The sequence below is a fragment of the Chelonia mydas genome, chromosome 1, assembly GCF_015237465.2.
Source record: "Chelonia mydas isolate rCheMyd1 chromosome 1, rCheMyd1.pri.v2, whole genome shotgun sequence".
In the NCBI taxonomy this organism is placed as follows: domain Eukaryota; kingdom Metazoa; phylum Chordata; order Testudines; family Cheloniidae; genus Chelonia; species Chelonia mydas.
In genome coordinates, this window is record NC_057849.1 from 20,745,736 (window position 1) to 20,758,195 (window position 12,460).

Consider the following 12,460-nt stretch of genomic DNA (forward strand, 5'->3'; position numbering starts at 1 on the left):
TATGTACGTCAAATATAAATAAGGTGAATTAAGCTCACACTTTGGAGCAGGTTTGAAGCTGCTGAGAAGCTGCTTTCTGAACTGGTGAGATATTAATCCTCACATTTATGTATTGTGCTGTTTTGTCTTTGCCTAATAAAACCTGAATAACCCTTGGTTATCTGATATCTGATCAATAGTCTAAATCAGACTCTAACAGTAGGCTGAACAGTAACAACAATTTAGCTAAGTAGCTCTTCATTTGGCAGGTGGCTGTGCTCAGGTTTAATATTGCCATGTTCTTCCTTTGTGCAATAGCTCATCTGGCAGCAATGGAGGGCCACCTGCATTGTTTTAAGTTCTTGGTTAGTAAAATGCCCAGTGTGTCTCACACCTTGAAAGCTAGGAATGACCATGGGGAGACCCCAAAGGACTTGGCACAGAGGTTCTATAAGGATAATATTGTACAGTACATCGACGGCGTGGAACATGAGAGAGATCATCCAGAAGAACAGGAAAGTGAGTAGGTGTCTGAAAAGCTTCTGAGATACTAGCTTGTAAAACAGAAAATGCCACAATGCAACAATAACTCTGTAGAAATGATTGATACAAATGATCTGGGCAGCAGGTGATTCCAACTTTCAAGTGGAACTGTGTATAAGCAGTGTGAGAAACAGCTGAAGCTTCCGATAGTTGTTACCTTTATTTACATGTGTGTCATGTCTCCAATTTTCTCATAATGAAAACAAACCAGCAACACTATGCTATACAGTCCTTTTGCTTTAGTTATACAAAGCTGTTCATGTTCCTCTTAGAATCTGACACATATTCCAATGTCCACAAATTTTCAGGCAGTTACATATTTAGGACAAGATTTTGGTTCCCTTATTCATTTTGAGTTATACCTTACTCTGGCAATAGTCCCACTGAAATCAATAGGACTACTTGATAAGTAAGTATTATTCAAGAGAAAGGATAGCAGAAGCTTGCCCATTATGATTATTCTGAAGGGAAGACTTGCTCGATTTTTCAAGCACTCATTCCATATCTATTAGTCTTTTCTTAGTATTAATCATATCAACTAACAAGAAAAATCAAAGTGCCTCAATGGATAATTTTTCCACCAAGAAAAATTAATACATTGTATATCCTACCTAGGACCATTGACTTGAAAATAAGGAGACAGCTTCAGTTTCCAGCATTATTAGTCCATTAACTTTCAACCAAAGGTATATTTATTACTACAGAAATATGAAGTGAATCTCCTCTCTGTAAAATTATATAAGATGCCTGTAGCCAGTAGCCAAGACATGCTTAGTGAAGCCTGTGATGATAATGCTATGTTCTGCAGCCGTGTTTCAACCAATTAAGGGTGCATTAACCTCACTAACAAGTATGACATTTCCATGTTTAAATTATTATTTAGAGAGAGAAACTATGAAAGGTGAGGTGAAAAAATAGCTTGTTTGCCTACTTATTGGAGTTACCGGCATTTACTTGCAATCATGTCTGTTCCATTTTTCAGATTTAGCATTTCCAGGTCATGTTGCTGCCTTCAAAGGGGACTTGGTGACACTTCGAAGATTAGTGGAAAGTGGAATCATCAATATTAATGAGCGGGATGATAAGGGATCCACTCTCATGCACAAAGGTCAGTAATTAGGAACTGTGTTGCAGCTCATTACTGTTTGTTATTGACTTGTTCAGTTACTTATTTAAGTGGCTGCTCATCAGGTAAGCTCATGAACTACAGCATCTCATTTTCCCAAGGGCTCCAAAGGGCAGCCAGCAGAGATTATGCAGACAAAAATACATATTTGGTGGCTGTCATCCTTTGTATGCATCACAAGTTGAAGTCTAGATTGTTACTGCTGCATCACCAAGGGTAGCAAGATGGTGCAGTGCACTCTCCAATTTCCTAATCATGCATTTCCCCACCATATTTGACCATCTTCATCACTGCCCTTCAGTCACGTTGTAAAGATTGAAGTAAGCCAAATTTCTGCATTGTGGCAGCCACTCTGGCCATTTCAGTCAGCAGCCTGTTAAGCCTAGTCCAGGATCTGCATCCCAGGTTGCAAACAGCTGGATGTAAGTGTGATATATCTGGGTACAATCTAAACTATATGAGCAGCTGTGCCACCCTTGCCCTGCAACCTGGGGTGCCTTACAATGCCTTGATGAAGAAGTTCCCACATGGGCTGCTCACAAAGCCTTCCAGCATGCAAGCCACACCTGAGTGTTTGTGTGTAACTGCGGCCTGCCAGCCACATTTGGCTTTCACCAGCCTTGGTTATACTGCAGGGTGACCCCAACATGCTCCCAGTTTTGATTTCCACCCAGGAAATTTCCACCCTCTCCTGGGCAATACAAGTTTATATAAAGTCTGTTATTTCTTTAATAGAAATAATATATATACAACTTGCCACCCCAAACGGAGTTTCCCAAAAACTAAAATTTAAACACACTGGATTAGATGAAACAACAGAACAAATGTATTAACTACAAAGAGAGAAATTTTAAGTGAGTACAAGTAACGAGGCATGAAAGTCAGAAATGGTTACAAGAAACATAGTTAAAATGCTGATGCCTAAATTAACAAACTGTGTTAAATTCAAAGCACTGTTTTCTCACCACATGCTTTCATCAGTCTCACTGACCAAACTTCTTAGGTTAGGACCGCTTCTCCCTGTATCCAGTGAATGCTTCCTTTGTCGCTTCAGGTGCCGTCAATGAGACATGCAGGGAGAGAGAGATGGGGTCCTTGAGATATTTGTCCCTCCTTTTTATAGTTTCTGTCCCCCTCTTAAAAAACATTTCCAGCTGAGTACCAGGAGACAAAAAGTCTATGGGAAAGGATGTTCCCTGCTTCTTTTTCCTCACCTGTTCGAGCTTCCTTTGTTTCCCTTCCTGCTTCAGGACTCTGTTTGCTGCTTAAATGCAAATTAAACAGAGCTTACATCCCTTTGTTTGAGACAGACCTATTTGCCAACCTCAGTATGGAACGTGTTAACACCATATAGTGGAATCTTATAACTTCACATACAATGTGGACATACACATTTTATCAGGACAATAATGAGCAGCAAATTATGAGTTTTCAAATGATACCTCATAAGGCATACATTGTACAAAGATTATTACAGTAGTGTGTAGGGTGTGAATATAGGGGTACATTCTCCCACAGTAAGTTATATCCATTTTTGGTGGTGCATGCATGCATAGGTGGGAATTGCTTAAAAATGAGAATAATCAAGTTGAAGTCCAAAAAAACTTTAAAATTTTTTAAAAATTCAACAACTCTAATCTGTTTAGATGTAACCTTTAGAAATATTGTGTATGTAGCTATGGAACTGTACTGTACTGTGAACTGCATCGTTACTCTCTAAGCACTTGAACACTATAGTGATGTGCAATGTACAAAACCACATGATAGACATACGGTAGTACACTGTGGAGGACTATGATGCTGTATATACAGGGCTATCTAACACATTGCTTTGCAGCAGAGTGATGCAGAAGGTGTGAGCTATTTTTTGCAGTTTGCCTTTAAAGCTCATCCCTCCCCTGTGCAGGGCTGGCCCAAGCTGTTTGCTGGAGCCCAGTCCTCCATGCCCACGCGGGGCTGGCGTCGCTGCTCACCCAAGCCCTACCTGCTCCCCACTCGAGCCCTGCCTCTCCCAATGTGCAGGGCTGGCATCACCACTCCCCCCGCCCTGACATTTTCCTCCATACACCACTTTTTTGGCAAAAGTGGGCATTTGTCCCATTTGCTGCAAGTTGGCAGGAGCAAACGGGGAAAATGCCCACTTTTGCCAAAAAAGTCAGGGTAGCTGGGACAGGGCTTAAAAAAGGGACTGTCCTGGCCAAAACGGAACCCTGTGCTTAGGTCATAGCTGTCCAGGAGGAGCTGCCTATATACTTGTGGAGCTAGAGGGGGGCACAGAGTGGGTTCTGGCTCTAAAAGAGACAGACACCCCAACCAGTACAGTCTACACAAACAAACTTCCATTACACATTTTCCCTTGCAGACCCTGATTCAACAAAGCACTTGGTCTGTTGACTTCCAATGAGACTATTCATGTGCTTAAAGATAAACAAGTGTTTAAGTGGTTTGCTGAATCAGGGTCCTACTCTGTGTGTGTTTTCCTTTCTGTGTCCCCTAGGATTATATTATTGTAAATTGTTCTATATCAATCATAAAATCTGTCACTTTCTTTTAAAAACATATTTAATCTTTTCCAGGAATAATTCTCCAGTCCTACAATGTTTGTTTGTAACTCCTCAGATTGATGCTATCCCTAAGGCAAATGCTTTTCTTCTAATATATACTAAAAAATTACCACTTGCTTGATTCAGATCCATCCCTTTTGCAGCACTGTTAATTATGAGTCAGATGCCCTACTTCTGACATCATATGCTATGTGGGAAGCTAAAAGAGATGGATTTTCCCTTTTATAACTGTCAATGCTGTAGTTCTCAAAGGGAACCAAGCAAAGCTCTCCTCCCCGCACCCTGATGCCAACGTGTTACTTCACAAACAGGAGCAAGAGAAAGTTGTAAATGGTGTTAACATTTCAGGTCAAGTGTTTGTACCAGCTCTAGATGGGTGAAGGAAAGCCAGTATAAGGAGCAAACAGATGGTATCCCATGACATTGATGGCTAGAAAAACTGTGAAAAGAGAGAAATATTGTAGGGATACAAAGCTATGGTTGGGGAGGACCAAAAAGAATGGAACTGCTTGACATTTCACACTCTCTCTCCAAAAGCCTGCCACCCAGATAAAATAAACATGCACGTGGCAGCTATCATTTGGTGCTTTCTCAGGGGTTGTATTGGCATTTGTGAAAAGCATTTGCCCAGATCCTGAAAACAATTTAGGTGCCTAACTTATTGAAATTAATGGGAGTTAGGCACCTAAATGCCTTTGAGGATCTGGGCCTAATCATAACCAGGAGGCATAGTAGATAAATAAGGAACCCGTAAGTAGCATAAAATACCGCACCATAGTTTTAGAACATATGGTAGATCTGCAGCTTCATATTATGCTGCATTGCAAGAGCCATGAGCCAGTAACAGAATTCTCTCCCAGGCAATCAAAGCTCTTGTCCATTCAACACTCATCCTTAGGATACTGTATGGAACCTTTAATGGATGCCCAGTGTTACAGAAGCCATAATACTTCACACAGCTGAGAACATACTTGGGGACACCAGATAATAAGGACCAAACTGACCAGCCTGTAGTGGATGAGCTTAGGTAGTGTACCTTCAGGAGGCATCCTGAGATCAAACTCCAGGCTGATAGCTATAGGGCCAGAACTTTCTCCTGACTTCAGTACAGTTGCACCACTTACAGAACTGAGGATCAGCCAATAACATTTACTTTACATAAAAGAGGAAATGAAAATAAAAACAGGCTTATACTCCAGGGTAGCATTTGGCCCATTATAAACTAATATTTCCATCATAGGTTCCTAGTGACATGTATAAACTATTCATACTTTAGAGGGTGTCAAGTCATGTTAGGGAAAAGGCATTTTTGAATAAAAGTGTGTATAATTGACTTTAGTACATATTCTTTTTCCTTAGCTGCTGGACAAGGACACATAAGCTGCTTGCAATGGTTGATTGATATAGGAGCTGATTGTGACATTACAAATGAAGCTGGAGAGACTCCAAAAGACGTAGCCAAAAGGTAGCAGTTCAGATCTCTGAGCTGTAATTTATTTGTATAGGGGCTGATTCTGCACTCACTGCTTTTATACCATTGCAACTCTGTTGACTTCAGGTAATGTTACTCCTGATATACATTGGTGTAGGTGAGAGCAGGATCAAGCCCATGAATTTCAACTTTGGGTTAACAGCCTTTTGGCTCTATTGGTGTTGCAAAGGGTTTTATTGAGGGTATTTATATTGTAACTAGACATGGGTCAAATTCTATATAAGGCGAGATGAGACCTGTTTAGTTTAGAAAAGAGAAGATTGAGAGGAGACATGATAGAGGTATACAAAATAATGAACACTGCAGAAGGCCAGCTGGGCACTCCTGTTTACCCTTAAATATAACACAGGTGCTTATTTGATTCAAATAAAAGGCAAAATAAATTTAAAATAACTAAAAGGAAATACATTTTTGCACAACTTATTAAACTGTGCAATTAACTGCCACCGGATATTACTGAGGCAGAAGTGTAGCCTCATGAAAATGGTGCAAAACCCATTTTAGCTGGCTGCAGCTTGTGCGCTAGAGATATAGGCTCCCCTGTGTACCTTAAAGTCCCACACCAACTACCACTGAAGTAAATGGGAGTGTGAAGAACACATGGGAGCTGCTGCTATTTGACATATATTCAAGTGTGTGTGTTCTAATCAGCAGTGGATCTTGGGCTGCTTTTTCAGAGGTGCGTGTGTATTTCGCTGGCTATGAACTATTGACTGTGTTGTGCAGATTCGCCCAGTTGGCAGCTGCGGAGCTTTTGAGACGGGCAATGGGAGACGATTCTGATGAAGAAATAGATGACAACGATGAAAGGTTTTTCGACAGACATGGTGTGGAAGGGAGCACAGACACCACGGAAGATTTAATTCCAGATGAAGCAAAAAAAAGAGACGCCCGCAGTAAGTTCTGTCTCTCTTTACTGATTCTTCTCTTGAATAGGTGGGAAGGAATGAGAATCCTAGAACAAAATATTTTTAGTTGCAGAGTTTCTCCCTACTGCTGCAGAATCTTTTGTCAGTACCAATGAGCTTTAAAAGAAATTGTGGAAATCAAGAAAAATATTTTAATCATGGAAGGATCTAGTCCAAGAGGTAACTATAACAGGACCGCTTGGAAATAATGACCATAATATGATAACATTTAACATTCCTGTGGTGGGAAGAACACCTCAGCAGTCCAACACTGTGGCATTTAATTTAAGAACGGGGAACTATGCAAAAACGAGGAGGTTAGTTAAACAGAAATTAAAAGGTACAGTGACAAGAGTGAAATCCCTGCAAGCTGCGTGGACACTTTTCAAAGACACCATAATAGAGGCTCAACTTAAATGTATACCCCAAATTAAAAAACACAGTAAAAGAGCTAAAAAAGAGCCACCGTGGCTTAACAGTGAGAGATAAAAAGGCATCTTTTTAAAAAGTGGAAGTCAAATCCTAGTGAGGTAAATAGAAAGGAGCATAAACACTGCCAAATTACATGTAAAAATGTAATAAGAAAAGCCAAAAAGGAGTTTGAAGAACAGCTAGCCAAAACCTCAGAAGGTAATAACAAAATGTTTTTTAAGTACATCAGAAGCAGGAAGCCTGCTAAACAACCAGTGGGGCCCCTGGACGATCGAGGTACAAAAGGAGCACTTAAAGATGATAAAGTCATTGTGGAGAAACTAAAAGAATTCTTTGCTTCAGTCTTCGCAGCTGAGGATGTTAGGGAGATTCCCAAACCTGAGCTGTCTTTTGGAGGTGACAAATCTGACGAATTGTCACAGATTGAAGTGTCACTAGAGGACGTTTTGGAATTAATTGAGAAACTTAACAATAACAAGACACTGGGACCAGATAGCATTCACCCAAGAGTTCTGAAAGAACTCAAATGTGAAATTGCGGAACTATGGTTTGTAACCTGTCCTTTAAATCAGCTTCTGTACCTAGTGCCTGGAAGATAGCTAATGTAATGCCAATATTTAAAAAGGTCTCTAAAGGTGATCCTGGCAATTACAGACCGGTAAGTATAATGTCAGTACCGGGCAAATTAGTTGAAACAATAGTAAAGAATAAAATTGTCAGACACAAGGAAGAACATAAATTGTTGGGCAAAAGTCAACATGGTTTCTGTAAAGGGAAATCATGGTTTACTAATCTATTAGAGTTCTTTGAAGGGGTCAACAAACATGTGGACAAGGGAGATCCAGTGGACATAGTGTACTTAGATTTCCAGAAAGCCTTTGACGAGGTCCCTCACCAAAGGCTCTTACTTAAATTAAGTTGTCATGGGATAAGAGGGAAGATCCTTTCATGGATTGAGAACTGGTTAAAAGACAGGGAACAAAGGGTAGGAATAAATGGTAAATTTTCAGAATGGAGAGGGGTAACTAGTGGTGTTCCCCAAGGGTCAGTCCTAGGACCAATCCTATTCAACTTATTCATAAATGATCTGTAGACAGGGGTAAACAGTGAAGTGGCAAAGTTTGCAGATGATACTAAACTGCTCAAGATAGTTGAGAACAAAGCAGACTGTGAGGAACTTCAAGAAGATCTCACAAAACTAAGTGATTGGGCAACAAAATGGCAAATGAAATTTAATGTGGATAAATGTAAAGTAATGCACACTGGAAAAAAATAACCCCAACTATATATACAATATGATGGGGGCTAATTTAGCTACAACTAATCAGGAGAAAGATCTTGGAGTCAGCATGGATAGTTCTCTGAAGACATCCACGCAGTGTGCAGCGGCAGTCGAAAAAGCAAACGGGATGTTAGGAATCATTAAAAAGGGGATAGAGAATAAGATGGAGAATATCTTAGTGCCCTTATATAAATCCATGGTACGCCCACATCTTGAATACTGCATACAGATGTTGTTCCCTCATCTCAAAAAAGATATACTGGCATTAGAAAAGGTTCAGAAAAGGGCTACTAAAATGATTAGGGGTTTGGAACGGGTCCCATATGAGGAGAGATTAAAGAGGCTAGGACTTTTCAGCTCGGAAAAGAGGAGACTAAGGGGGGATATGATAGAGGTATATAAAATCATGAGTGGTGTGGAGAAAGTGAATAAGGAAAAGTTATTTACTTTTGTTCCCATAATATAAGAACTAGGGGCCACCAAATGAAATTAATGGGCAGCAGGTTTAAAACAAATAAAAGGAAGTTCTTCTTCACACAGTGCACAGTTAACCTGTGGAACTCCTTGCCTGAGGAGGTTGTGAAGGCTAGGACTATAACAGGGTTTAAAAGAGAATTGGATAAATTCATGGAGGTTAAGACCATTAATGGCCATGAGCCAGGATGGGTAAGGAATGGTGTCCCTAGCCTCTGTTTGTCAGAGGGTGGAGATGGATGGCAGGAGAGAGATCACTAGATCATTACCTGTTAGGTTCACTCCCTCTGGGGCACCTGGCATTGGCCACTGTCGGCAGACAGGATACTGGGCTGGATGGACCATTAATCTGACCCAGTATAGCCATTCTTATGTTCTTAAATTAGAACAGAAGATAATTTAGGTCAATCTAGTTCATCTCTGGAAAGCCAGCACAGGATTGTTCCTTACAGTATTTTTTTGAGTGATGTGTCTGATGTAATTTTAAATCTATTCAGTAATGGCGATTCTGCTACTTTCTTTGGGAGATTGTTCCACAGTCTAATACAGCCCACTGCCAAAAAACATCTCCCAACATTCAGAAAACCCAGCTTCTTCATGCACATCCTCATGTTAGCTACCCAGTCTGCTACCCCGTTAGCTGTCTGTCTTGCAGTCAGAGCCTACCAAAAGATTGAAAAACTTCGGCAACTTCTAGAAATTGCCTACAGCAACTACAAACAGCTGGGAGGAATAACTGTAGAGGAGAGGAAGAAGAAGAAAGAAGAAAGGGAGGCTGAAAAGTAAGATTCAATTAACTGTAATGTTTGTAAAATCTGTGGAGATCCATGGATGGAAGGAGCTAGAAAAGTGCAATGTATTAGTGTTACTTAATATTGTATTTATTTATTATGTTTCAAATGCAGAACCTATGGTTAAGAACTTATCAGGTGGCTACTAGGTCTAAAAAACCTCAGCAAAGGCATACTTGGGCTTCTAGCCACTTCCATAATGTTTACTTAATTCCCCAGTGTCTCATTACTGTACAGAAATGTTCCGTTAAATGTCCTGGGTTTAAAGGAAGTGCAATATTGTCTTGCTATGATTTTGGAATATTAAATGGCGGTGTCACTTTTTGTAGGTTATTTCAACTTCCTCCTGGACACCTGGCTACTTACCATTGTCCAAGGCCCAGAGTTTTAAAGGTAGTTATGCATGGCTCCACTCAGTGTCATTGTCAAAAGTGATGTGGGCACTTAGGATCCTATGTCCCAGGTGCAAAGCAGTACCTAAATACCTTTAAAATCTGGGCCTGAATCCCTGCAGATCCACTGTCCCTCTCTCTCTGTTACAGTCTGTTGGCATCCCCGAGCCAATGCCTCTTGTTAGTCACTGATAAAAGGTGCGTGTTTGGGAAAGAACTGACCTACAGCAGGATAGCAGATGGACAGCAGGGCTGGCAGAGACTCTGTTGCTTTGGGAGGAGCAAAAGATGTCACCAGTGGGATTAAAAGTATTAACTTAAAACTTTAAAGGATATGACTCAAGGGACTGCTAACAGGGTCCCTTTCAGCTCTAAGTCAGTGTTCAAATCCATCCATCCCAGGTTGGTAGTGACCGAAAAGGCATGACTATCTTGTTTGGCTTGTGAAAAATGAATTTGTATTTTCAGTCCAGTTGCATCCACATCACAAAAGCCGCCATTACAACTGGCACTGATTGGCTCCTTTACTGACAATATCTGCAGAGTAACCAAGGACTGAATGGGCATATGGAGACTATACTGTCTCCATACAAAGGATTCCTCCATGGATATTTCAAGACATGCTGGCCGAGCAGCGTGGGGAAAGCTTGCCCTTGCTATTGCCTCCATGGCCAGTGACCTTTATTCTCGAGGGCTGTTAATTCCTGGCTTTTCTAAATTCACTCCAATGGCTTTTCAGTGCCCACTCGCACATTTTAAAATGTTTTGTTTTATAAATAGTTGGGGTGAAATAGACAAGCAAAGGAGCCACTCAGGACATAGTTCCCCCTTGTCAGCATATAGACTTGACAACAATCTGACTCCTTCTGTTCAACACTTGTCAGCAAGGCACTTGGCATCAGGATACCTGCCTCAGGTTCCCAGCCCCAAATATCATAGTGGTGGAGCAAGTCACTTATGGCCTGATTTTCAGACATGCTGAGTATCTGCACTTCACGTGATTTCAGTGGGAACTGTGGATGCTCAGCATACCTGACAGGCAGGCAAACTCTCAGTGCTTCCTTCTGTAAAATGGGGATAATACTTACTATGTTTCTTCCCTGTTTAAATTTACAGAGCCTGTGTGTTTCTAATGTACACCAGTGTGATTGTGTTGATTCATGGTGGCGTGAGGGAGAACAGATTCAGACACGGACATTTCAGTTTGACATTAGACAGCTGGTCACAATAAGAATGACAGGATATGAAATGTGAATGTCTAAACTGAAAAAGGGATTGCTTAGTAGCTCTTGCTGCAGCTTCACCAATAGTAAACCACATGCACATTTTGGTTCATCTTTGAATCTCTTCCTTCATTTGGGATTTAGCTTTAGACTTGGAAACAGTTTAAGGGAACCATCTACTGCTATGCAAGATCTGCCACCTGAGAGCCCATTGTTTAAGGAACTTGTTTGGAAGAACCTTCACCATTTTGTACTATCCTTTTGGTTCTGCAGTTATTTTTCTTGTCCTGTTAGTTGTGGCCAGGAGCTGAGCATGTAGCCTGGCAGGTACTTCTAAGGCTCCCAAACTTTTTACTAAGACAACCCATCAACGACATTTTGTCCCTTTTGGGGACCCATCATTACCCGTTTCCCTCCCATCACAGCCTAGCCTCCAAGGCCTCTGCTCGACTTCCCCCAGGCCCACCCGTTTCTGCAGTCCCCCTCTCCCTGCAGCTGGACTGTGATTGCTGCCCGGCTGCTGACTATCCACTCGCTTCCTCCCTGCTGTTGCTGCTCAGGGGAAGTGAGAGCAGCGGGATGCGGGCAATTGTGCAGAGGAAGTGGCCAAAGCCAATGATAGGACAGTCAACAGCCTATCCCTGCCTGTGCGTGCCTTGGAGGCACTTCTTCCACGCTCCTGCTGCCCAGTCCCACTCCCCACGCGAAATGAGAGCACACGGGGAGAGCAACACCTAGACCAGGGGTGGCCAAACTGTGACTCTTTTACTGTTAAAGTGTGGCTCACAGAGCCACCCCATGCACCCCCAGTTCTCCACCTACCAGACCTGGGGGGCGGGGGGCAGCTTGGGACCTTTGCCTTGCAGTGGGGTGGTGGGGTAGGGGCTTCTGCTGAGTGGAGAGGTGGGGCTCGGGCTTCTGCCCCATGGGGTGCATGTGCCGGGGCTTGGTACTTCAACAGGTGCGGGGCTGAGGTCCCAAACCCCGGCAGGCACACCCCAGCTCTCGAACTTCTGAAGATTTGTTGTATGCAGCTCCGAGGGTCAGTAAGTTTGGCCATTCCTGACCTAGACCCTTCCTGCAACCTACTGTTTGGGTAACACTGCTCTACAGGCTGTCAGGTCTGCTCCAGTGTGTGGGATGATGTTGCCCTCTAGTGGTTGGTCTATGTTGAGTATAAACTTTAGTACTAGTCTGCTGCCAGCGAAGGGTTATTGTCCTTTTGCTCGGGCCTGTGATGACAGCTGTTGGTTC

At 42.0% G+C, this 12,460-nt stretch overlaps 1 protein-coding gene across 5 annotated transcripts in view; it reads left to right on the top strand.

Annotated features, from left to right (window-relative positions):
* The window catches only part of ANKRD42 (ankyrin repeat domain 42), a 46,796-nt gene that overhangs the window by 24,263 nt on the left and 10,073 nt on the right, over positions 1–12,460 (top strand). For 3 of the 5 annotated variants that reach the window (XM_043528296.1, XM_037900272.2, XM_043528292.1), the window contains 5 exons: positions 298–498; positions 1,505–1,630; positions 5,572–5,677; positions 6,431–6,600; positions 9,456–9,582. In XM_043528296.1, coding sequence (XP_043384231.1) covers positions 298–498; positions 1,505–1,630; positions 5,572–5,677; positions 6,431–6,600; positions 9,456–9,582 — 730 coding nt within the window. The remainder of the gene's footprint in view (positions 1–297; positions 499–1,504; positions 1,631–5,571; positions 5,678–6,430; positions 6,601–9,455; positions 9,583–12,460) is intronic. The other 2 variants (XM_043528288.1, XR_006285726.1) reach the window with 2 other exon arrangements.